Source organism: Oryctolagus cuniculus, unplaced genomic scaffold (genome assembly GCF_964237555.1).
Source record: "Oryctolagus cuniculus unplaced genomic scaffold, mOryCun1.1 SCAFFOLD_141, whole genome shotgun sequence".
Lineage (NCBI taxonomy): Eukaryota > Metazoa > Chordata > Mammalia > Lagomorpha > Leporidae > Oryctolagus > Oryctolagus cuniculus.
This window is the reverse complement of record NW_027208296.1, coordinates 48066-74103: the sequence shown is the minus strand read 5'-3', so window position 1 is coordinate 74103 and position 26038 is coordinate 48066. Positions and strand designations below refer to the sequence as shown.

General features: G+C 41.6%; 1 protein-coding gene across 9 annotated transcripts in view; it reads right to left on the bottom strand.

Moving 5' to 3' along the window:
* Nucleotides 1–23004, bottom strand: part of LOC138848171 (rho GTPase-activating protein 20-like) — a 59977-nt gene extending 36973 nt beyond the window's left edge. Inside the window, exons 1-8 of one of the 9 annotated variants that reach the window (XM_070067744.1) lie at nt 19173–23004; nt 17834–17986; nt 15891–16085; nt 13797–13889; nt 11534–11582; nt 9705–9803; nt 5665–5829; nt 1822–1965 (exon numbers count right to left, since the gene is read on the bottom strand). In XM_070067744.1, coding sequence (XP_069923845.1) covers nt 1822–1847 — 26 coding nt within the window. In that variant the 5' untranslated portion in view covers nt 1848–1965; nt 5665–5829; nt 9705–9803; ... (3 more) ...; nt 17834–17986; nt 19173–23004. Of the gene's footprint in view, nt 1–1821; nt 1966–5664; nt 5830–8557; nt 8609–9190; nt 9582–9704; nt 11165–11477; nt 11583–12345; nt 13766–13796; nt 13890–15890; nt 16086–17833; nt 17987–19172 lie in introns of those variants that run through there. The other 8 variants (XM_070067746.1, XM_070067745.1, XM_070067743.1 and 5 more) reach the window with 8 other exon arrangements.
* Nucleotides 23005–26038: the final 3034 nt, after the last annotated feature.

Below are 26038 nucleotides of genomic sequence, written 5' to 3'. Positions count from 1 at the left end.
CGCAAACATACATGGGCTTATAATTTACTAGCATTCAAAACAGCTGGGGAGTGATTGACTACATGGAAAATAAAACTGACCATTTATATGACTGGGTCCTGTGCCGGCAGCACCTGTAATACCTTGCTCATGAATATTTTCATTATCCCAAGAGTAAACCCTAATCTCTAGTAAGCAGCCACACGCTATTCTCCACCACCCCCAGATCCTACACCATGTCATAACTATCCATTCATCAGGTCATGAACATGTAATTTGTTGCTAACTTCTGGCTCTAATGAACAACACTGCTAGGAACATTTGTGCCCAAAAGTCAGAGTTAGGAACAAACAGAGTGTATGTATGTTTACACTTTTCTTGGACCTATATTCCACAGTGGAATTGCTCAGTCCTGCTCAGTCGTCCTACATTGAACTCACGGAAGCAACAGGTTTTTCTGCAGGGGCTGCCACATTTCCTATTTCTACCAGCGAGAGCTCACCCACGCGGCATTTCTATGCCTTCTCAGGACATGCTTCCACAGCAAAGTGGACATTTCCTTGGCTTTCCACCTTCATATGGACTTGAACACCACGGGTTACTTATGCCAATTTGCATAAGAGTGATAACAGCCAACAGCAAATGTACTCGGTGCTGGGCATTGTTGTAAATGTGTTGTATGTGTTTACATAGCTTCACAGCCAATATAGCCTATGTCCACCTCGTGCCCACGCTTCTCCCTCATTCAAAAAACTGTCTAGTGGAACTCCTCATCAAAGGCACCACAAATAGGCAGCTTCCTATCACCTGCAAGATTAAGAAGACATTAAGCAATAGAATCTGAGAACCTAGGGAGAAAATTTGTCATGGCAAAGAAGACATGCAGACAGTGGTACAAGCATGGCTTTGTTCTCAGTAATATTTGCAAGCAGTTCCATCACAGAACTGAGTTGATTAACAGTTTGGATATATCTCCATTGTATCAACTTCAATATGACCTGACAGACCTGGAGGGAGTGAGGAGAGGAGGAGAGCAAAAAAGAGCACCAAGCACCTGGAATGAACTGTCTATGTGGAAAACACACAGGACAATTGGGTTTGTGCCTGTTCAGAGCAGCAGGCAGAGGTTGCAAGGTACCTGCGTACACAAAAACAGACACACAAGATGTCTAGGAAATGGAGCCCCATTTCCTTTCCTCATACCAGCCTCAAAGTGGGCCTTGGAAAACTCACCCACATCGCATGAATCAAATCTTTGTTTCAGGTGGCCGTATCACTGAAGACACCAAATAGCAATTCTAGCAACCCAGGATATAATTTAATTTGTATATCAAGTATTATTTCTTTAGGTCATTACTTTGGGAGAATAAAAGGACTTTTTCAAGCTGAATTGATCTACTCTACTAGTTGAAACACACAAAAGCCTAGACCTAGAGGCTGGAGGATATTGGAGAGGGGCCCCAGAGCCTTGCTCTCTCAAATCTATTTTTATTAATCCAAAATACCCACTCCCCAAGTAGCTCATGGAGCCCTTGGAAAACCATTGCTTCAGACCAAAGCAAATCATTCCAACAGTTCCCATTTCATTCTCTCCACACATATTGGCACATAAAAACCTCTTGGGGAAAATATGTGTCATACAAGTGCCATGGCTGGAAGTCAAAGCATGAGGCAGCAGATTATTATAGGGTCAAATTAAAATGCTTACCAATCCCCCCCCCCAAAAAAAAACAAGTTTGGAAGAAAATTTAGGTGCATTTCTCTATCTTTGCTAGAAAAGGCAATAAGGGTTATATCCTTCTATATCAAAGTAAAATTACAAGACTCAGCAGTGATACTTACAAGAACTTGGCCCTATAATTCGCCATGGGCCAGCCAATATTCAGGCACCTGGAGGCACTGGTATCACCTTCCTCAACAATGCATTTGGAAATCCATATTTCATTGACAGGGATGACATATTTGTAGTAAATATTTTTGCTGTACCTAAAAAGATCATCAAGCAAGATGTTTTTTTCTTAAATGTAATGAGAGCACATCCTCTCCTGAGCAAACCCCAATCCTCCATGTTCCATAACCAAGAAAAGCTCACATCCATCTATTCCCTCTCAGTGCACAGCACAGGCAAGAGTCAGGTGGACCTGGACAAAATCATGTGCTCAGTGAAGGCTGGCCCACAAGGGGCCCACACACACAAGATTAACGGCAGCCAGTGGCAACAGGTGGACTGGTCTGTTTCTGAATGCTGACTATGGACTTGAGGCCATACTCTGTATTTTAAAGGTGTTACATCTTAAGAGAATCACTCACTCTCTGGTCATGCACATCTGATTGACTTCAACAGAGTGGCTGAGGGGTTGAACAAAGATTAAATCATGGATGAATTATTTATAAAATTTTCTTCTTCACAGAGATAGACTATACATACATAATCTCGGAATAACCTTAGTTTCAGATATTACAAATACCTTTGAATCTTAATTCTTATACAAATTTTGCATCTTGAAAGCTGGGATGGTGAATGTCTGGTCCCTGGGCTGTACAAAGCCTGTGAAGTCACTGAGGCTGGCACTGCCAAGGCAACTAACTGCAAGCTGGATTCAAAATTCAATAAATCCGTAACAGGCTAAATTTTTAAGTTGATGATTTTCTCCAGCCCGTGAAAGGTGCTATAAATATTCAAAATGATCCTGGCGGGGTGGGGGGACCCTCTCCACTCCTTCTTTAAAGACAGCTTCTTTCAAATTTCCTTTTTTTTTTTTTTTTTTTTTTTTTAAAGGCAGAGTTAGACAGTGAGAGAGAGAAAAAGGTCTTCCTTCCGTTGGTTCATCCCCAAAATGGCTGCTATGGCCGGTGCTCTGCCAATCCGAAGCCAGGAGCAGGTGCTTCTTCCTGGTCTCCCATGCGGGTGCAGGGCCCAAGCACCCGGGCCGTCCTCCACTGCCTTCCCGGGCCACAGCAGAGAGCTGGACTGGAAGAGGAGCAACCAGGACAGAATTGGGTGCCCCAACCGGGACTAGAACCCGGGGTGCCGGCGCCGCCGGCGGAGGATTAGCCAGATGAGCCATGACACCAGCTCAAATTTCCTTCTTAAGATTTGGTTCAGATCATCTGCCCCACAGATTCTGGCTTAAAAAAATACTGTGTCCTACAGACTGCAGCCAAAATAAAAGCACAAAACAAAATGTACCTTAGTCCAAGTGCTCAACGTCTTATCCATAAGGGAAGAAAACACCTCCCATTTTTTTCTGCAGAGAGCACAAGGTGACAATATCGCAGCTTCAGCAGTGATATTGCTCAGTACTGGTTTGGTCCACCCCACTTTCGCCCTCCGGCATGCTGCCTTGTTCATTTACAAATCTAACTCTCAGGTGAGTGGTAGACGTGAAGAGCTCTAAGCCTTAAGGAGGATGTTCAGGGATTTGGCCACAGGGCTCCCTATGATTTAAAGCGATTGAAATGAAACTGTCATAAAATCTGCCATGGGATCCAAAAGAATACAAAGTGTTGAGGCAGCTGGGTGAGAGCCGGTACTATAATAAAGAGATCTAGTTTTAAATATGGGCTCACAGGACCAGCGCTGTGGCACAGTGGGTAAAGCCCTGGCCTGCTGAAGCACCGGAATCCCATATGGACGCCAGTTCTACTTCCGGCTGCTACTCTTCCAATCCAGCTCTCTGCTATGGCCTGAGATAGCAGTAGAAGATGGCCCAAGTCCTTGGGCCCCTGCACCCATGTGGGAGACCCGGAAGAAGCTCCTGGCTCCTGGCTTCAGATCGGCACAACTCTGGTTGTTGCGGCCATCTACGGAGTGAACCAATGGAGGGAAGACCTCTCTCTCTGTCTCTACATCTCTCTCTAACTGACTTTCAAATAAATAAAATAAATCTTAAAAAAAAAAAAATCATGGACCCACGACTACTGTGGTGACCTTGAGGCAGCCACTGGGGCTCTCTTAGCATCAGAGCCTGTTGGAAAACAAGAATACAGACCCATCTCAGATAGTGAAAGCAAGGATTAGGCAAGAGGAGGTACAAGATATCCTGAACACACAGATTGCGCTTAACACACCCCTGATCCAACATACCTCATATGATTGTCACTAAGATGAGACTGCATTTTATAAAACTGGGCCTGAGTCTTGCTTCTCTGCTCTAGGACAGGGCAGAACTGGAAGCCAAGGGGAGGGCAGCACTGGCAACTTTTATTTTTCTTTACTCACTTCCTGGTGAGATTTTGTTTGTGGAACTAGTCTTTGTCTTATATAATATTTCATAAATTATGAAAACACAGGTGGAGCAGATAAGCAGATGTCCAGATCAATCTATTCCTGCCTACTCCTTCCCTGCACACGTGTATTAAGCAGTTGCCTTATTCCAGGCTGTGTACTGGTTGCATTTGTGTTCAAGGCTGACAGTGGGAGTGACCACTTGTGTCTATCTCCAACCGGCACACCAAATCTGCCTCCTGTACCTTTTGCTTTCACTGTCCCTCCCAAGTTGGGGCCCTTGGTATCAGTGATCTGGGTTATCATCTCCAGGACATAGTCTCCCTCCTATATTGCTGCCAGCTCTCCAATCCATTATCTCCCAGCAGCCACAATGATATACTACAATATTTACCTGATATGGCCATTTCCATAAGGAAACCCCTTCAAAGGCATTTCTCAACCCCTTACTGGGATCTGTCAAGATCCTCTGTGACCAGAACCCTGAGCACTTATTCAGTCTCACCTCTGACCTGGTCAATTACAATGAGCTCCAGAAACATCAGCCTTGCTGAAGCCCTGCTCCCAAAGGGTCAAGCTGCATACACGATGGCCTGCAGTCCCCTCAGCCAGGCAAATCGGGACACCCAGTCTATAGAACAGGTGGCTGCTTCTCACACCAGAGGAATGGTTTCAATGTTGCATCTCACAGAGGCACCCTAGTGGGACTCTTCTCTGACACTCTCCACATGGCACTGTTTATTTCCTACTATCAGATGCACATTATTACAATCTTCAATTGTCTCTTTCTTAGTTTGATCATCTCTAGGCAAGACTCAAGAAAGAAGAATCCTGGGACCAGCACTGTGGCGTAGCAGGTAGAGCCACTGCCTGCAGTGCCAGCATGCCATGTGGGTGCCAGTTCAAGTCCCGGCTGCTCAACATCCAATACAGCTCTCTGCTATGGCCTGGGAAAGCATTAGAAGATGGCCCAAGTCCTTGGGCGCCTGTACCCATGTGGAAGATCTGGAAGAAGCTCCTGGATCCTGCATCCTGGATCCTGGATCCTGGCTTCCAACTGGTGCAGCTTCGGCATTTGCTGCCATCTGGAGAGTGAACCAGCGGATGGAAGACTGTCTCTGTCTCTCTCTGTGTCTCTTTCTCCCCCGCCCTTCTCTTTCTCTCACTGCCTCTACCTCTCTCTAACTCTTCCTTTAAAATAAATAAATAAATGTTCAAAGAGAGAGAGAGAGAGAGAGAGAGGAACCCTGTCTCTCCCATTCTTGATTCCACTGTCTACAGGGGCACAATACAGAATAAAACTTCCATGACTACTTGTTTAATAAGTGAAGAATGAAATCACTGGCAAAAACAAAGTAAAAACATGCTACTTGCTGAGAAAGAGTGCATGAAAATGAATTTTGTTAGAGACAATATATTTCACGATGATCAGGACAGCATGCAGCATATGCACCTACCGAATGTTCGAGATTTTCAGTACGTCCTTGTACAAAAAAGCCTGATGCTTTGTTTTCTTATTACCCGTTCTTAACTTTATCGGACCGTGCACCAGTAGTCTTCGTTCACGTCCCTTTGAAGCACTTGCATCCTCTGAAGTCCCAGCCTCTTGAAAATCATCGTCCCTGCTCAACAGCAAACACCAAAGAGTAGCTAGTCAATGGTCACAGACTAGTTTGATGCCGGTCATTAGGAGTGACACATGATAAAACTGTCATCTCAATTCCTCAGACAAGGCTCTCCAACTACAGATGCCAATGGGGTTTCAGGTTTTACAGGTCTCAAAGAGCAGGTGGCACTGAGAGAGTTGGACAGGGAACACATCCAAGGGAGAATCTAGGGCAAGTATCGTCTTACAGGCGTGCCAAAGAAGACAGCCACTCAGACCAAGAGGTGTCAGGTAAGTGGAGAACTGAGAGGATAACAAGAAGGGAGCCATCGCTCCCATCAAACGCTATGGAAGGTAAGGCAGGTGGTTACTGAGGACTCATCATTGGACTTACTAACACGGAGGTCTTGGTAACCATGGACAACTGCTGGTGGAATGATGGAAGGGATGTTTTCCACAAAGTCTGTGGTACACAGAGGGTTCTAAAACAACCCATCCAAAAGCCGCACACCCTAATGATTGCAGCCTATGACTGTGCTATCTGCAAAAAGAGACTGTGAAGACAGAATGAATGTGATGAACCTTCAAATAGGGAGAGTACATTCCCTAGTTTAGGAGGCCTAAACTAACCCCCAAGAGGTCCCCAAATCAGAGATTATCATCTACACTGACTCAGGACATGGCACAGAAGGGGAAGCCAGAAAGAGTTGAAGGGCAAGGGAGAATGAATCTGTCATATGGGCAGGAGCTACACAGAAACATGAGACTAGATGTAGTCAGCCCCCAGGTGACAGCTGGAGGAGGAAGGTACCTCAACTACAAGTAAGGGGATTCAAACAATGTTCTGAATTAGCTCAGAAGCAGATCCTAGCCCAGAGCAATCTCCCAACATGTGGACCAAGCTTAGAGGACCCTATGAAGTGGACCCAGAGAATCCCAAATAAACCTGTGCCCTACAGGTCCGTAACAAGGAATTCCTGTGGTTTTCAATCTCTCCGTTTCTGGTCATTGTTGTACCTCTATTATTTTAACAAAAAGAATGTTGCTTCCTGAGACTAGGTGCCATTGCCATAAGCATCTAAAAATTGGAATGCGGATTTGCAATCAGCAATAACACGTCTGAGGAGCATGAGAAAGAAAAAGCTGAAATTCTGTGGAATACACAGTTAGCAGAAATGTGCATACGAAAGATTCTGCTGGTGTGCACTTGGCAGTATTGAGGATCAAAAGTCTGTGAGAGCATTTCAGGCATGGAAAGCCAAGACACTGTGGCAAAAACATAGTCTACACGAACGATCTCTGTAGACCCCAGTGGAAAAAAGTGGCAATCAAAGAAGAGTGCACTTATCTCTAAAGGGAAGAGAGAACTTCCACTTTGCTTATGGCCTTGTCCATAGGGGAAAAAACCGCTATAATCCAAAAGTTTTCCTTTTGAAATCTGTATTTATGAAATAAACGTTTTCTATTAAAAAAGGCTTCCATAGCCTAGACAGCTCATTTCAAGAGCCTCGGGTGGTCACTGACGTCATCCATGAGAGTGTTCATTGTTAAATTAACAGCAGAATTGGAATCCCCTGGTACGAGTACTCAAACAATATATTTCACTTTGTGTTTTTATGGGGGTGCAAACTGTTGAAATCTTTACTTAATGTATACTAAACTGATCCTCTGTAAAAAAAAAAAAAAAAAAAATTATCAACTCCCAACTTGACTCTCACTGGGATTAAACATGACAATAGGTCTGATCTGATTTCATCATCATTTAAAAAATATCATCTATTATTTTTCACTTTATGTTTCTGTGTGAGAGCAAACTGTTGAAATCCTTACTTAATGTATACTAAGCTGATCTTCTGTATATTAAGATAATCGAAAATGAATCTTGATGTGAATGGAAGGGGAGAGGGAGTGGGAAAGGGGAGGGTAGTGGGTGGGAGGGACGGTATGTGGGGGAAGCCATTGTAATCCATAAATCGTACTTTGGAAATTTATATTCATTAAATAAAAGTTAAAAAAAAAATTAACAGCAGAAGTCACTGTGCACTGACTCCCCATGCAGGACCTCTGTCCTCAATGAGTTGTATTGAGAGTTAACTGTAAAACCAGTTTTCAAACAGTTTGTGTATGTGCATATGTGTGCGTGTGTGTATGTGTGAAAATTGTTGACATCTTTCCTTAATATAGAGTTGGTCTTCTATGTACAAAGTCAATTGAAAATGAATCTTAATGGAGAATAGAACTGGGAAGGGGAGACTGAGGGGGATGAGGCATGGGAGTGTGGGTGGGAGGACTGATATAGTGAGAAGAATAACTATACTCCTAAAGTTGCACTTATGAAAATTTGTATCCCTTAATAGATAGATTTTAAGAATAAAAAAAGAAAGTACTGAAGATTATTGAAAATTTCAGAGTCTGACTGTTTCTAACTGGCTGTGTATGAAAGGGAGCATGTATCATAAAAGAGAACATGTAATCTGGAACAATAGTATCAATCTGCCTGGTTTTAGTGCAAGTTAAAGTAAAATATCGAAAGCAATCTTCAACTGTGAAGTTCTCCATACATATCTGCTGCTAATTCATTCTAAGTAAAAGCAACAGGCATGTCTTCTGCCTTTTCAAAGGAAAATTAAATCACATACCCCTGATATTCTAAAGCAGTTTACATCTCTAAAGAGTATTTCCATTCAACTACCACACTGCCCTCTGTAAAGAACACTAAGATGGACACCACAGCTGTCACTCACCAAGCTCTTACAACATGGTTTCAGAAGAGGGAACACAAGGCAATTTTCAGCCTATCACATGTAAAACAAAATGACACAGCGATTGGTAAAGAAGTCATTGTAACGTGGTCCCCTGTTAGCATGACAATTTACATAATAGGGATACATTGATTCCCACTTAGTAAAATGCTTCCTATCTTATCTAAATTAGTGTTCAAATTGGGAGGCGAGGGGAGAGAAGTGCTAGACAACATGAAATAATGCTGGACACATCCACAAACATTTCTTAACATCACCCAGGCTTAGATATAACTGGTTGAGTTGGGACCATGTACCAATGGGGCTCTGTGGCCATAATAGGTAAAACCAGTTAGACTGAGCAGAACACAAAACTCTTTCATAAACAGGACAGCCTCTTTCGAGATCTTTTCAGAGAAAACTCTTTGCCATGAAGCCAAGGAAGTGTCTCCCCTGACAGTACAAAGCCTGCTCTTTTGAGCTCAGTAGCACTAAACCAAAGAACAAAAGTAGCTTCTCATGAAACCAGCACCAAAGTCAGGAATTACTTCCTCTGTTTTAAGGAAAACAGGACAGAACTCCTCCTGGGGTGACCAGTCTGCTTAAATGATCACAAGTAGTACAGGAAAAGGCTACCTTGCGCTGGGGACTGGCGGATGACTTCCAGAAGCTCTGACAACATTACTTTCCATGTGTTACAACTCTAGACTCTGTCGACACTATTCAACAGAGACCATGAACAAGTCCCTGAAGACTGTGGGTTCCGCAGTAGTCAAGATCACCCATCATTGTGATGTCAAGGTTCTAAGGCTCATGCCATAACTGACAAACTCTCAAACTGATATAGTGGTTTTCTAGATTTTGGCACCATCATTCAATTCTTCAAAATTAAACTGAGATGATGGTTCATTTGCATGCAGTTGTAAGAAACACAGAGAGATTTCAGCAACCTTCCCTCCAGTTTGCCCAAGCGGCAATATATTTCAAAGCTATAGTGCAATATTATTTCTTTGCATATTTTAGTATAATTATATAATATTTTATACAAAAATAATATGTACAACATTAAAATGAATACATGATTCACCCATTTTCTGTTCTTGTAGCAAAACCCCTTAGGCTAGGTAATGTGTCAAAGAAAGAAGTTTACTTGTCTGACGGTTTTGGAGGTTGAAAAGTCCAAGAGCATGGGGCCCCACTGACTCAGCCTCTTTTCCTGGCTTATAGACAACCATCTTCACACTGTGTCCTTGCATGGCACACAAAGAGAAGGAGGTAAGGGCTTCAACAGGAGAACTGGGTGGGTGGGGGAAGAACTCTGACCATAGCAGTCTATTTTCACTTCTGTCATTGAACACTGACCTTTCGGCCCTACATACCAAATGGAGAGATAGTATCAATGTGATGCTGTGTCAATTATAAGGTTATTTTAACATATCACAAACACAAAATTCTTTTATTCAATTTCCCCCCTTAAGTGTTTAAATGGGTGATCTCTCACATCACACATAAGGGTGTTAATTGTGAAATTAACAACAGGAGTCACTGTGCATTAACTTCCCATGCAGGACCTCTGTCCTCAAATTGTTGGATTATGAGAGTTAATAGTAAAACTTGTTTGCAAAGATTTACTTCATTTTAATGTATTAAGTGGAGGATGTTATCTATGTCTCATAAGCTATAGTAATGTCTAAGTGCTCACAAAGGATGCACTATGCTTGGGTTCTTCAAAGTTGATTTTCTCAAATATATATACATACATACATACATATATAAATTAAACCTCTAAAAAAGTAAATGGTGATGAACTATCTACACAGGAAAGAAGGTTTTGTAGCAACACTGGCAGGAGGGCTGCAACCAAACTAAGTAGTTTTTGAACCCCCCCTCCTTCAGCATTCGCCATGTAGAGGGTGCTGGTAAAAGGAGTTATTCTAGAAGAGTCTCAGTGTCTCCACCTGCACAACAGAGATGATAGTGCACCTCAAAGGATTGCTGCAACTATAAAATGGGATAACAGTATAGAAAATTTAGCAAGCTAACTCACAGAATAATTCTTGCTTAATACCAAGGCTGCTTAGAAAAGACAGGGAGACATTATTTTCCAAAATAGTGAACACTATCATGGATGTTTGTCCATGGCCAAAGAGAAAGGAGGGAGAATATGTCACGCAATCAAATCCACTGAGCAACGACAAAACGTCAAGCTTCTTGCAAGGTAGTTTATATATAGCCTCCCCTTGCCTCAACATCAGCTTCTGGGGTAAAAATTAGTAATTCCATTTGACAGGTGGAGAAACTGAAGCTCAGTGAAGTTGTGTGACTGGGGGCCAGATACCTAACAGTTGGTAAAGTGAGAACTCTCTAAGTCCTAAATCACACAGTGTTTCCATAGCTAAGCAGTGCCCCCCACCCCCAAGACAAGGGGAAAATATCCTTGGTATTATATACATATGCATGTATATATATTTTGCAGAATCATCTTCCTGGCATGTACCCGGGGCCTCAGTATCTTCTGCAGCTGGATTTGGTGAGCCCTCACACCCATTCATCCTTCACCCTCACAGGGCTGCTTCTGGACCCCTCGGCCTCTGTGGGCAGCTTGTTGATAACTCACAGGCAGACAGTCTGTATTAGTGCCCAGATATGCTTTTAGTTGCCTGTTACCTTAGGCAGCCAGCCACACCTTGGCATCAGACAGGCTGGGAATAGCAGTCAATACCAAGAAAAGGTTATAATCAATGACTCTCCAGATGTCTACTTGTGCTGGCAGTTATGAGCCCTTGGGAGAACCCTTACACTCCCCAAATGTTCTGGTCTCCCTCCTGAATCCCTGTAATTATCCTTTCTCATGTTGGTCCTCTGAACACCCTCATCTTTGCCTCCACCAAGGGAAACATCCTCAGTAGCTGATATCAAGCACCTGCTCCAGTGTTCCTTGCTGCCCTCTGCTGGCAAGAATAGGAAGTCATATTTTACCTCTCAGGACCATGGCACAGGGCAGGTACTTCATTGAGATGAGTCAATTCTGGAACACCAAATTGGAAGTGCTGTCACAAAACTAAGTCCATAAAATGAATACTATTTGAGAACATTTTTGAACAAATCAAAACCATTGTAAAATATCTAAGTGCACCCTGAAATGCTGCTTCTAGCTGCATCTGTCCTCTATCTTTTCATTCAAGGCAGAGTTCCAACATCACAGTGGAAAATCAGGCTCCCAATATTAATCATCATTCCCATAGTTTATAGAAATGAGCAAAAGAAATCACAAAATGGAGGATAAAGCGATAAAGCATATCCTACTCAGCCTTCCTAAAGAAACGATTAATGGTGATGATAATATACACATTAAATCAGATCTCCTAGTTCCCATGTCTGTTTCTCAAGTTGATTGAAACAGAGTAGAGGGGGATAGGATAATACGGTAAACACAAATTAAACACACAATTTGGCTACAAAAATGCATAAAGGAATGAGAGAAGAAAATCATGATGGAAGAAATGTAGTGATGCTATGACTATAATACCCTGGGCTCATAAACTACTCAAGGCAACGTCTCACGAAAAAGATTTTCTCACAATACTGCCTATTGAAACAGTGCTGAGGGAGCAGGGTGTTAGTTACTCCATTCCTTATGTCTTCATAGAGTAGACTGGCAATTGGATACACAAATATTGTAACTGCCTGGTCTTCACTTCTCCAACTTGGAATGAGATGTACATAGCATTCTATTCTTCTTGCAGCTAAGCTTGTGTGCTGATGCAGGGGACCCTCTCCTGTCACCTCACCTCTGGGAGGCAAGGGCAGATGGTAAAATAGTAGGGTCTTTGGAATTGGGACTGGAGATAGATTATGGATGTTTGAGTTTTGGCAAACTACTTCATATTTCCGCATCTCAGTTCTTATATCTGTAAAAAGAAGATAATGACTTTCAAAGTGTTGTGATGAAGTGTGAGATAAAGCATGGAATAAGATAATTCAATCCCTGATGCCTGCCTGACCCACAAACAGCACTCCAGAAACCCTGGAAGTATTCTCTCAGTGTCTAGATAGGGTTTCTCTGCCGCTCTGCTGGATGGTTCCCCCTCTGGGGCTCGCTGGGTATCAGAAGAGCTGCTTTATCACAAAGAAATACACACCTACCTCTTGGCTTCCAGCAAGTATATCCATATGCAGACAGTTTTCAAGGGTGTTTGAGATAGTATTCTTGCATGGACTTAGATTAGGGGTTGTCCAGTTTATACTTGCAGGGTTTTGGGTACACAGATAATATTCTAAGACAACATAGATTCAGAACGGGTGTTTGGCTCAGCAGTTAAGATGCCAGCATCTTCTACCACAGTGCCAGTATCAAGTCCCAGATCAACTGCCCATTCCACCTTACTACATATACTCCTTCTAGGAGGCAGGACTGCTGGCTCAAGTGCCTGGATCCCTGCCACCAATGTGGGACACCTGAGCTGAGTTCTTTAAACCTGGCATCAGCCTGATCTACCCCCTCACTACTCCAGGAACTTGAGCAAAGAACCAGCAAATGGAAGAACTCTACTTGTTACCCTCTCTGTCTTTCAAACACAGAACATGAATGACAACTGAAAAAAAAGATTTTGATCTGGTTAAGTCCCTTTGTGGAGACAAGTTGCATAGCAAAGGGCACAAATAAACATAGATGAAAATGTATTTCATACAAATAACTGAAAATACACCATGTTTCTCTTATTTAAAAATAGATCCAATGATAGAGGACAAAAATAGGTAACATGGTAACAAAAGTTGACTTGGGTTATCAGAAGGTCAACTCATTTTCCTACCTAGATGGTTTATTATGATCTTATTGCTGGGTCACAAGGTTTTGGCCAGACTGGAACACAATTGTCAACACTCATAGACACAAGGTAGCTTTTCTATGTACACTTTAAAAACAGGCACCAGCAAATACTGCTGGCTTTCAATGATGCAGAATGGAAGGATCCCTACTGTTCCAATTTTACAAAATATAAATAAAAAATCTGAAAGAGAGAGGAGAGTATCCATTCTACAGTTATTCCAACATAAATGCTTATTATGGTGATAGTGAACAAAATTACTTGAAATACAATTTCAGATATTTCACAGATTATTTACAAGTAATCAAAACAGAATTCCTCAAATTCCTCAAGGACTCTCTGGATCTGATGCTCATTTGAATACTTTTCTGAGTAGATAGAAAATTCAGTTTCACACCAGTCACAGATCTTACCTGATGGATTCTTTAAGCAAAGAAAGATTAAGATAAAGGCTTCTGTCTTCTGTTTCCTTCCAATCTTTAGTCAATCATCTAATAGTGGAACACCTGAGGAAAGTGTAAATAGAAATCACACAATCAGACATGGGTAAATTTTGAAAGCATGTGAAGGGAATCTCCTGTGTCCTGGACACTCAATTGCTCAAAGGATGCAAAAGGTGAAAAGAAAATGGTTCAGAAACACTTTATTGGATGTGCTGTTGGGAAGCCACAGGATGAACTTCCTTGGCTGGGGAATGAAGGGAGGGACCATGGAAATGTCAAACTACAGCACAACTGGGACACCCATCGAGCCCACAGTTCAGCTTCCTCAGTAATGCATGACATTAAATGAAATTACTCAAATAAAGAACCTAGAAACAACAAAGCAGTGTGTTACTCAGTGTGTTAATATTCTTGAATTGAGAAATCCCCCATGTGAACTTCCTACTCGAAAAGCTGAATATCACAGTCTTAGTGAGCTTGAAGAAATTCATCTTAATTTAAACCTGGCAGCATTAGTCACACCTGGTTGGGAATTTAGGCGTTACAGCGTAGCATTCTACCACCATTCTGTTCTTTCACATACAAGACATGGGGAAAATATTAAACACTACAATTGAAATGAAATTGCAAATGGAAGCAGAAGGGAAAAATGTCTCTGTGGGAATATGTACCCTATGATGCTAATGGTCTCTGAGCCTATATTTTAAAACAGGGTCGTGATAATGATCAGAAGAAGCTTCACTGCATTCTAATTATAAAGGCAGCTTCCGTTCAGCACGTATGTTTATATAGTGAGAAAATGATTAACAAGACAGGTGTGGAACCCTTGTTCTACTATGAGCCTTTTTATACACTCTAAGCAAAATACTACATTTTTAAAAACCTTCCTGCCCAAGTTTTCAGATCAAAATTCTCCCAGATAATACCTCAAAGAAATGGCAAGCTGTGGTTTAGAAAAATATGGAATTGACATAAATTTGGAGAAATCTCCAACGTGAGATGGTATGGATGAAAACAAATCATGATATTTTTCAAGAGAGCTTAAACTTGAAAGAAATCAACAACTCTCTGAGCTGGGGGAGTCTTCAATAGTGGTGCCCAAGAGTAAATTGTGATCTGTTACAAGGCTGGCAAATGACAACTACTGGGTCAAAAACAGGTCAAATACTTAACGTTACCCATGGTCATTCACTCACACAATATTGTCTCTGACAGTTTCAGGCTACAAGGTAAAGTTTCGGCCTACCCAAGTAAAGTGAAAGATAACAACATGTAAAGATTCTTTTTCTTGTCAGTCCTCCCCCCAAAATAGTTAACGATTTACACTGTACTAGATATTATAATGTCATCCAGAGTTGGTCTAGAGTATGCAGGAATATATGACCAGATGAAATGGAAGTAATATACCATTATACATAAGGAATGTGAGTATCTTTGGAATTTATTATCCACAGGTGAGTGCAACCGATCCTCAAGGACCAGAGAGACAACTGTACTCTCTGGCTTGGCCATGAGACATGGCAAATATGGAAACGTTGGCGAAAGGTAGTGTGAATGATTCTGAGTTAATCTTAAGAGTCCAGGGTAGCCACTAGCCCTCCAATGGCAGAATGAGAACTGTGAAAGAGACCCACTCTAGCTATCTACAAATTTGCATGAGAAACAAAACACTCATTGAGTCAGCCTGGTGTCACAGTGGGTTAAGCCACCATTTGTGATGCCCAAGTCAAAATGGTGGTACAAGTCCCAGCTGCTCTGCTTCCAATCCAGCTCCCTGCAAACGTACCTGTGAGACTGATGGATCATGCCCCAAGCTCTTGGGCTCATTGCTACCCATGTGGGAGACCCGGGGGTAGATCCATGATCCTTTTTTTCAGCCTGGCCCAGACCTAGCTGTTGCAGGCATTTGGAGGAGGGAACAGATTTTTGATATCTCTATCTATCTACCTATCTACCTACCTCTCTTTCTCTATCCCCTCCGTGTGTGCATATATGTGTATATGTATGCATATGTGCATCACTCGGACTTTCAAAAAGTAAACAGACAGAACAAAAAATACTTACTGTTGATATTCTCTGTTTGAATGTAGCAAAATCCAAATTTCATGGGTGAGTATACTCTGCTTAAGCTTTCCCATAGAGGCTGGCTTCTCAGATTGACAACACTAGGAAAAGCATCTCACTCAAAGTTCAGGTGTGGTTTAAGTCTCAACTTCTGATGTTGATGGGCTCAACTGCAACAGGTGTTCATTCCTCTACCTATGATAAGAAAAACTGAGTGATAGCTAATCCAGACCAGCGGCCCACCACACTCTTAGAATGCTGCATTTTCTGTGTAGAGCAATGTGTGGATGTCAGCCGTGACTCCTCAGCGTTTGGTTTAAATGTCTTCTACATAAGGGAAGCCTCCCAGCACAGGAGGTTGAGACAAGTTTGCTTGATGTTGCAGTGGATTAGTCCACCACCACTTGTGATGCCACACTCCATATTGGAATGCTGATTTGAGATCCAGCTGCCCTTCTATCTAGCCCCTTACTAGAGAACCTAGAAAAGCAATGGACTATGGTCCAAGGACTTGGGCCCCTAGCTACTTACGTGGGAAGCCCTGCCGTAGTTCTAGGATCTTGATCTGACTTGGTCCAGTGCTGTCTATTGTAGATATTTGGGTAGTGAACCACTGGTTTTGAGGTATACATATCTCTCTCTCTCTCTCTCTCTCTCTCTCTCTCTCCATCCCTCTCTCTCCCTCTGTCCTTAGTCATTCTAAATTTCAACTAAATAAATAAAATAGGACATTGAAAACCCCACAAGAGTGTACAGCAACACATAGATGATATAAAGCTCTAAGAATTTGTGCTAAAGATGCTAGCTGACAGGGAATGAACAAAATGCATGTCAACCTTTAAAAATGTCATTTCACAGAATGCCTAGTGAAACACCTCATGATGTGAAAAGGCATACAGAGCTTTCATTGCCACTTTTCCTGAAATGATCAAGCTCACTAACGTCAATAGCTCCCTTACTTCATAACGATTTTCAGGGTCCACACATTTGCAATGAGAACCCAGAAGCTGCCCTTGCTCTCAGGTTTTCAGCCTTTCCTGTCATTCCTTTTGCTACCTTTCTGAACCCAGTTTGGGCTGTTTTAAAGGTGAATGGCTCAGCTAAAGCAAAACCGGTGCTACAGAAGGAGCTGGAAACAACAGACTGGTTGCCATCTCCGACTACTGAGACCAACATTTCATTCTAGGGCATTACTTTCTGGACTTCACTTCTAGATGCACTACTATAATTAATCAGATATGTAGTAATAATAAGATCATTGCTTTGCCAAATATAGACAGGAAAGACTGACATTTAAAGTGTCATGGAGTGTTTTGGGGAAGATCTCATTATTGCCATTGTTTACCAAATTGACATATAATGTTTCAGGCAGTCTCTGCTTTCTAGAAGAATTTTTTAACATATTTCATAAAAAGACTACCAGAATTTTTATCTCCATGTTTTACTAAAACACCATGCCTGCTTTCCTTCTGAATCCACGTTTCAAGTGTTAGAGGTACTGAACAGCCCTAGAGTTCAACTGAATGTTTCAGTCTTAACAGAGCTCACTGAGGCTATTTGGAAACCTAGATGTCTGACTGCTCCTAATCAACGCTACTTCCATTTGTGTATGAGTAATTCCCTTATCAGCAAACTCCATTTGTTGGGTGATCTGTTCTAGCCCCCTGAAATCCCACTAGGTAATTCCAACAACTCTCAGGTTATGGTGTTTCATAAAAGCATTCCTGTAACCATCATTACATATTGATATCTATTTGTTTAGCACTATGAGATGAAGGAATGAATGCAAGAGATTCCCCTCTATTCTTAAAAAGCACACAATTGGATTAGAACCGTAATCTTGGTTAATACCATAATTATTTGGCTATAATTACGGTTAAACCACAATCTTGCATAATTACAAACAGAAAAAGATGCATAATTAAATGAACCAGTTTGCTTACTGCATGATCCTCAGTCACGTATTTTCCTCTTTTCAGATCTCAAGTTCCAGAGAGGCCAGGACCTTGCTGAATTCGTCCTGGCACTTGGCACACAGTATTCTGCACACTCACAGATGCTCAATAAGTCATTTTTGATGAATGGATGTGCATTTGCTTAATAAAGGCGAAGATTAAATGAGTTACATACATGAAGACCTTAGGACAACATCTATTATTAAGACATTAATATAGTAAAATATTGGCCGGCGCTGTGGCTCAAAAGGCTAATCCTCCGCCTGCGGTGCCGGCACACCAGGTTCTAGTCCCAGTCTGGGCGCTGGATTCTGTCCCGGTTGCTCCTCTTCCAGGCCAGCTCTCTGCTGTGGCCCAGGAAGGCAGTGGAGGATGGCCCGGGTGCTTGGGCCCTGCACCCGCATGGGAGACCAGGAGAAGCACCTGGCTCCTGGCTTCGGATCAGCGCAGTGCAGCGGCCGCAGCAGCCACTGGAGGGTGAACCAACAGTAAAGGAAAACCCTTCTCTCTCTCTCTCTCTCTCCCTCTCACTGTCCACTCTGCCTGTTAAAAAAAAATTGAAAAAATAAAATATAAAAAAAATTATAGTAAAATATTATCAAATGGATAAGATTTACAATAGAGATTAGAATAGACATTCTAAAATTTATTTTAAAGTGACCTTGGAAAAAATAGGTGATAACAGAAAGAATACACCTTATGACACTATTGATGAAGGCAATGTATTAAGCATGGTGTTTAAATACATAAAGACTAAAGGTGTATAATAGCACTGCAATCCAACATTTGTTAAGCAAAACCCAAATAACATTTTTTATTTCAAAATAATGCATACTTTAAAACTGTTGTTAGGAGAGGAAGGGGGATGTAAATTAACACTTATCTAATCAACTGAAAGTATCTTCGGAGTTATTCAAAGACTCCCGAAGTAACTAAGAGGAATGCTCTGATTTCATAGCAAAGTATGTCTAGAATGATGCTCAACAGTATAATGTTCATAGAAGCATGAGCATTCTCCACCCAGGGTGACTGAGACCTTCAGAAGTTTACACAATATATTGGGAATTTCATACATTTAAATGAAGTATGAGTATCATAACGATACATGTCAATCTAGGAAAGCATCTGCAATCATCCTTTATAGGTAAAAATGTGTCTGAACAATTGATTAAATGGGCCATCTAGTATACCACGCGTATATGAATAGTTAAGTTCAAAATCCAATGCTATAGACTAAAAGCAATTATGTTAAAAGTATCCTACCTAGATAAATAAATGACAGACTCACTAGCCTTTCTAGCCATGATGACTCTCCAGGTGAACTCACCTCAAGCAAAGGAGCTCCTCCATCTCTCTACAGAAATGAACAGGAAATGCAAGAAGCAGCACCTGCTGCAGAGACCCAATTCCCACTTCACGGATGTCAAGTGCCCAGGATGCTGTAAGATAACCACGGACTTTAGCCATGTGCAAATTGTAGTTTTGTGTGTTGGCTGCTGCACTGTCCTCTGCCAGTCTAAAGGAGACAAAGCAATGTTTACAGAAGAAAATTCATATCTCATAAAACATACCTGAGAAACAAATGGTACTTCATATGAATCTAATTCCAAATAATTAGGACTCGTGTGGTAATAAAAGGAAATTTAGGAGGAAATTACCAAAGTAGGATACTCTTATTCCTGCCAAACCGTTCATCATCACAGTCTGATCACACTCAATATCAAAGTGCCATCTTTCAAGGACCCCAACCACTTTTTTTTTGGACAGGCAGAGTTAAACAGTCAAAGAGACACAGAGAAAGGTCTTCCTTTACTGTTGGTTCACCCCCCAAATGGCTGCTACGGCTGGTGCGCCGCGTCGATCCGAAGCCAGGATCAGGTGCTTCCTCCTGGTCTCCCACGTGGGTGCAGGGCCCAAGCACTTGGGCCATCCTCCACTGCCTTCCCGGGCCACAGCAGAGAGCTGGACTGGACTGGCGCCCCAACCAGGACTAGAACCCGGGTGCTGGTGCTGCAGGCAGAGGATTAGATAGTGAGCCATGGCACCAGCCTGACCCCAACCACTTTTAATATATGAGGTGACTCCCACCAGTTCCTGAGCCGAATACTTTGATAACCAATCCATAACACACAGCAACATATTCCTTTACATTGTTCAATTATCTCTAATTTTTGAAATCTATAGGGAAAGAAAGTGGTTTTCCATCTGCAGGATCACTCTCCAAATGCCCACAGCAGCTGTGGCTACACTTGGCCAAGTTCAGAAGCCTGGATCTCCAGCCAAGTCTCCTGGGAGGGTGGCAGAGTCCAAGTATTTGAATCAACAATGGATGCCTCTCAGAATGCGCATTAGCAGCAAACTGCATTAGAAGCAGAGGCAGAGGCAGGACTGAACACAGGTACTCTGTGTTCACTCTTCTCATGCCCCACATTCCACCATCAGCACATTTCCACCACTGTTATTTTGTATCTCCTTTCAAAAGCAAGAGAACTTGCCCCATACATGGTCAAGCTCTGGTTTTCACATTCACAGTACTTGGTCTTGGGTTCCAAGATGGCGGAGTAGCCCAGGAGAAGATGGCTTTAAAAAAAGTGGACAGAGTATAGTCTCAGAGACGAGTTAGGGAGAAAACAGCAAAGGAAACACTACCAAAATTAAAGGGACATGGTGGACATACATAGATGGTGTGGGTGCCCAGGCTCAGGTCTCCAGCAGCAGAGCCTACACACCAGCATTGGAAAGGGGGTGGGGGTGAGACCAGACTGCAGCAGCCCAAGCCAGTGGCAAAAATAGCTGCAAGAAGAACCTAGAGGGAACCCAGCTTGGAACCCCATGGGGGATAGTGTACCGGCTAAACTAGAGGAGGGAAATGAAAAAGGACAATCACTTTACAATGGCATCCTGTAACAAGCTAATAGAGCAGGTGCCATTAGGGACATTTATAACAGCTGTGCCAGCTTGTGTCCATGCCCAGCAACTAGTTGAGTGCAGACCCTGACTGGTGGGGAGAACTAACAGGGGGATAGGAGCCTGTGACTATGTGAGGCTTCTGTACTGGGACTGTGAAAAAAACTGAGGGAGTGTGGGAGGGAGCATGGCTGGGACTCTGGGCACTCACACTGGGAGACTCCACACGCTCAGGGCTTCCTGGTTACCTGGAGAGAGACATCGCTGGAGAATCTGAACTTACACTGAGGACTGCACAGATCCTTTGTGTGCTCCTTGGGACAGAGTGGATGAATATTATAGCCACTGGGGCTAGCGCTGAGGTACTGGACTCCATTAAGGAGAGGAGCTCAGCTGAGCAGAAAAACTTTCCCTTCTGATAAAAAAGAGAGAGCAAGATTTATCATGCCCAACCTGGGTGTGTCAACATAGGCATGCCCTCAACCCTGGAGAACTGAACAGAGCTCTCCGGCCACATCCACTACAAGCCTCTATAGAGATTCAAAAGCAGACATTCCACTTATCTACACAGTCACAGTACAAATATAAAACACACCAGAGCAAAAAAGGAAAAAAAAAAAAAAGAACAATGAGTATCTCCACAAATGCCAAACAACAAATGCAGCAATTCAAGAAACAAGAAGGAGGAAGACAACATGAAGTCCCCAAAAGAACACAATGCTTCCATGCTAGATTGTGAAGATGATGAGATGGAAGAAATGCAAGAAACGGAGCTCAAAAAATTGATCATAAGATTACACAGAAATAATCAGAAGCAAACGCACAAACTACTGAAATCCATACAGCATATGAAAGGAAATTTCTCCCATGAAATTGAGATCAGAAGGAGAAATCCAAACGAAATGAAGAATTCAACAGAACAAATACAAAAATGCAACTGAGAGCCTTAACAATAGAATTGGTGAAGCAGAAGAAAGACTATAAGACTTAGAAGACAAAGCACAGGAAAGAATACAGTCAAACCAAAGACAAGAAGAGGAAATTAGAAACCTAAAAAACACGGTTGGGAATATACAGGATACTATAAACACACACACACACACACACACATTTGGGTTCTAGGAGTTCCTGAAGGCATGGAGAGAGAGAAAGGATTAGAAAGCCTTTTTAGGGAAATATTAACAGAAACCTCCCTAGTCTGGAGAGATAAAAAGACATCCAAGTACAGGGAACACACAGGAAATCTAATAGACATGGCCAAAAAATACCCTCACCACAACACACTGTAATCAAACTCACCACAGTAAAACCTAAAGAGAAGATTCTAAAACATGCATGAGAGAAACGCCAGATTACTTTCAGAGAATCTCCAGTTAGACTCACAGCAGACATCTCATCAGAAACCCTACAAGCTAGGAGAGAATGGTGAAACTTAGTCCAAGTCTTAAGAGAAAAAAACTGTCATCCCAGAATATTATACCCTGCAAAAAGATCTCATTTATGAATGAAAATGAAATAAAGACCTTCCCTAACAAAGAGAAATTAAAACAATCTGTTGCCACCTGTCCAGCCCAACAAAAAATGCTTAAGGATGAGTCGCACACAGAAACACTGTCATCACTATGGAAGAAGGTGAAGGAAGAAAATCAATCAGTGAAAGCTCAAAGAAAATTCAAACTAAAAAATGGGAATGTTTTTGGAAAAACGGCAGGAAAATGTGATTACATATCAATAGTCACCTTGAATATAAATGGCCTCAACTCCCCCATTAAAAGGCACAGACTGGCTGAATGGATTTAAAAAAACATCTATTTGCTGCCTACAAGATTCACATCTCATCAAGAAAGATGCATGCAGACTGAAAGTGTAAGGGTGGAAAAAGATATGCCATGCCAACAGAATCCAAAAGGAGGTAGTGTAGCCATCCTAATATTAGACAAAATAGACTTTAACACAAAAACTGTTGAAAGAGACAAAGGATAGGCTTGGTGCTGTGGCACAGTGGGTTAACACCCTGGTCTGAAGCGCCAGCATCCCATATGGACACCGGTTTGAAACCTCGCTGCTCCACTTCCAATCCAGCTCTCTGCTATGGCCTGGGAAAGCAGGAGAAAGGTGGCCCAAGTCCATCAGCGCAGCTCCAGTCATTGTAGCCAATTGGGGAGTGAACCAGCAGATGGAAGACTGACTGACCGCTCTCTCCCGATCTCTCTCTCTCTCTCTCTCCCGATCTCTCTCTCTCTGCCTCTGCCATCTCTATGTAACTCTTTCAAATAAATCAATCTTTTTTCTTTTTTAAAAACTTTTATTTTTAAATATAAATATAAATTCTGAAAGCACAACTTTTGGATTATAGCGGCTTTCCCCCCCATAACCTTCCTCCCATCTCCCACTCCCTCTCCTATCCCATTCTTCATCAAGATTCATTTTCAATTATTTTTATGTACAGAAGGTCAACTTGGTATATACTAAGATTTCAACAGTTTGCACCTACACAGATACACAATGTATATAGTACTGTTTGAAGATTAGTTTTACCATTAATTTGCATAGTACAACATATTAGGGACAGAGATCCTACATGGGGAGCAAGTGTACAGTGACTCCTGTTGTTGATATAACAATTGACACTCTTATTTATGACACTAGTCTTGTTTATGTGGTCCCTTTGACATTTAATCCTATCTTTTTGATCAATTATGAACTGCAACTGATCACTTTGGCTAGTAAGATGGCATTGGTACATGCCACCTTGATGGGACTGATTTGGAATCCCATGGAACATTTCTAGCTCTACCATTGGGGTAAGTCCGAGAGAACATGTGCCAAACTATACATCTCTTCCCTCTCTTATTCCCACTCTTATATTTAACAGGGATCACTTTTCAGTTAAATTTAAACACCTAAGAATATTCGTGTGTAAATGAAAGAGTTCAACCAATAGTATTAAGTAGAAAAAAAATACTAAAGGGAATAAAACAGTAAGTTTTTCCTTGACAGTCAGGACAAGCACTGATCGAGTCATTGTTTCTCATAGTGTCCATTTCACTTCTACAGATTTCCTTTTAGATGCTAAGTTAGTTGTCACTGCTCAGGGAGAACATATGATATTTGTCCCTTTGGGACTGGCTTATTTCACTATGTATGGTGTTTTCCAGATTCCTCCATTCTGTTTCAAATGACCAAATTTCATTTTTTACTGCTGTATAGTATTCTATAGAGTACATATTCCATATTTCTTTAGCCAGTCTACTGTTGATGGGCATTTAGGATGATTCCATGTTTTAGCTATTGTGAATTGAGCTGCAATAAACACTGAAGTGCAGACAGATCTTTTATCAAATAAATAAATCTTTAAGGGGGGGGCACTGTGTAATGATTAGGGGAATCAATTCAACAGGAACATGTAACTACTATAAATATATATGCACCTAATCACAGGGCAACTGGCTATTTAAAAGAAATGTTAAAGGATTTAAAGGGAGACTTAGACTCCAGTGCAATAGTAATGGGGAACTTCACTACTCCACTTTAAGCAATGGACAGATCAACCAGAAAGAACATCAACAGGAGAAGAGCAGATTTAATCGACGCTATACACCAAATGGACCTAACAGAGATCTAGAAAACTTTTCGCCCTACAGTCGCAGAATACACATTCTTATCAGCAGTGCATGAAACTTTCTCTAGGACTGACCACAAATGAGGCCATAAAGGAAGTTTTAGCAAATTCCAAAAAAATCAAAATCATACCATGCGTCTTCTAAGACCACAATGGAATGAAGCTGGAAATCAGCAACTCAGGAATCTCTAGAGCATATACAAACATGGAGACTGAACAACATGCTCCTGAATGAACAGTGGGTCAAACAACAAGTCAACAGAGAAATCAAAAAATTTCTGGAAACAAAGGAAGACAACAACATAACATATCAAAACTTATGGGATATAGCAAAACAGTGTTAAAAACAAAGTTTATAGCAATAGCTGCCGAAATCACAAAACTGGAAAAGCACCAAATAAATGAGCTACGTGCATCTCAAGGATCTGGAAAAAACAACAGTAAACCAAACCCAAAACTAGTAGGAAACAAGAAAAAAATTAGAGGAGAAATCAACAAAATTGAATTAAAAAATATAAAAGATCAGCAAAACGAAGAGCTAATTTCTTTAAAAAAAAAAATAAACAAAACTGACACACCATTGCCCAACTAACCAAAAAAAAAAAGACCCAATTCAATAAAATTAGAGATGAAAAAGGAAATGGACAACACACACCACAGAAATAAAACAAAATCCTCAGAAATGACTACAAAGAGCTGTATACCAACAAACTGGGAAATGTAGAAGAAATTCCTAGACACATATAAGCTACCTAAATTGAGGCATGAAGACATAGGAAACTTAAACAGACTCGTAACCAAGACAGAAGTTGAATCATTAATAAAGGCCCTCCCCACAAAGAAAAGCCCAGGACTGGATGGCTGCACTGCTGAATAAAACTACCAGACATTTAAAGAAGAATTCACTGCAATTCTTCTGAAGCTATTCAAAACAGTTGAGAGGGAATCCTCCCAAATTCATTCTACAAAACCAGCACCACCTTAATTCCTAAACCTGAAAAAGATGCAACAGAGAAAGAGAATTACAGGCCAACTTCCCTGAAAAACATACATGCAAAAATCCTCAACAACTTCCAGCCAATTGAATCCAACATCAGAAAGATCACTCACCCAGAACAACTGGGATTTATCCCTGGTATGCAGGGATGGCTTAACATTCACAAATCAATCCATGTGATACATCACATTAGAAAAATGCTGACAAAAACCGTATGACTATCTCAATAGATGCAGAGAAAGCATCTCATAAAATACAACAGCCATTCATGATGAAAACTCTAAGCAAATTGGGCAAAACTTGGAAGCATTCCCACTGAGATACAGTACCAGACAGGGATGGCCACTCTCACCACTGCTACTCAATATAGTCCTGGAAGTTTCAGCCAGAGCCTTAAGGCAAGAAAAAGAAATCAAACGGATACCAATTAGAAAAGAGGAAATCAAAATTTCCTAGCTACAGATGACATGATTCTATACGTAGGGGATTCAAAAAAATGCCACCAAGACTCTACTGGAACTTATAGGAGAGTTTGGTAAAGTAGCAGGATATAAATTCAACACACAAAAATCAACAGCCTTTGTATACACAAACAATGCCAGCTGAGAAAGAACTTCTAAGATCGAACCCATTCATAATAGCTACAAAAAGTCAAATACTTTGGAAT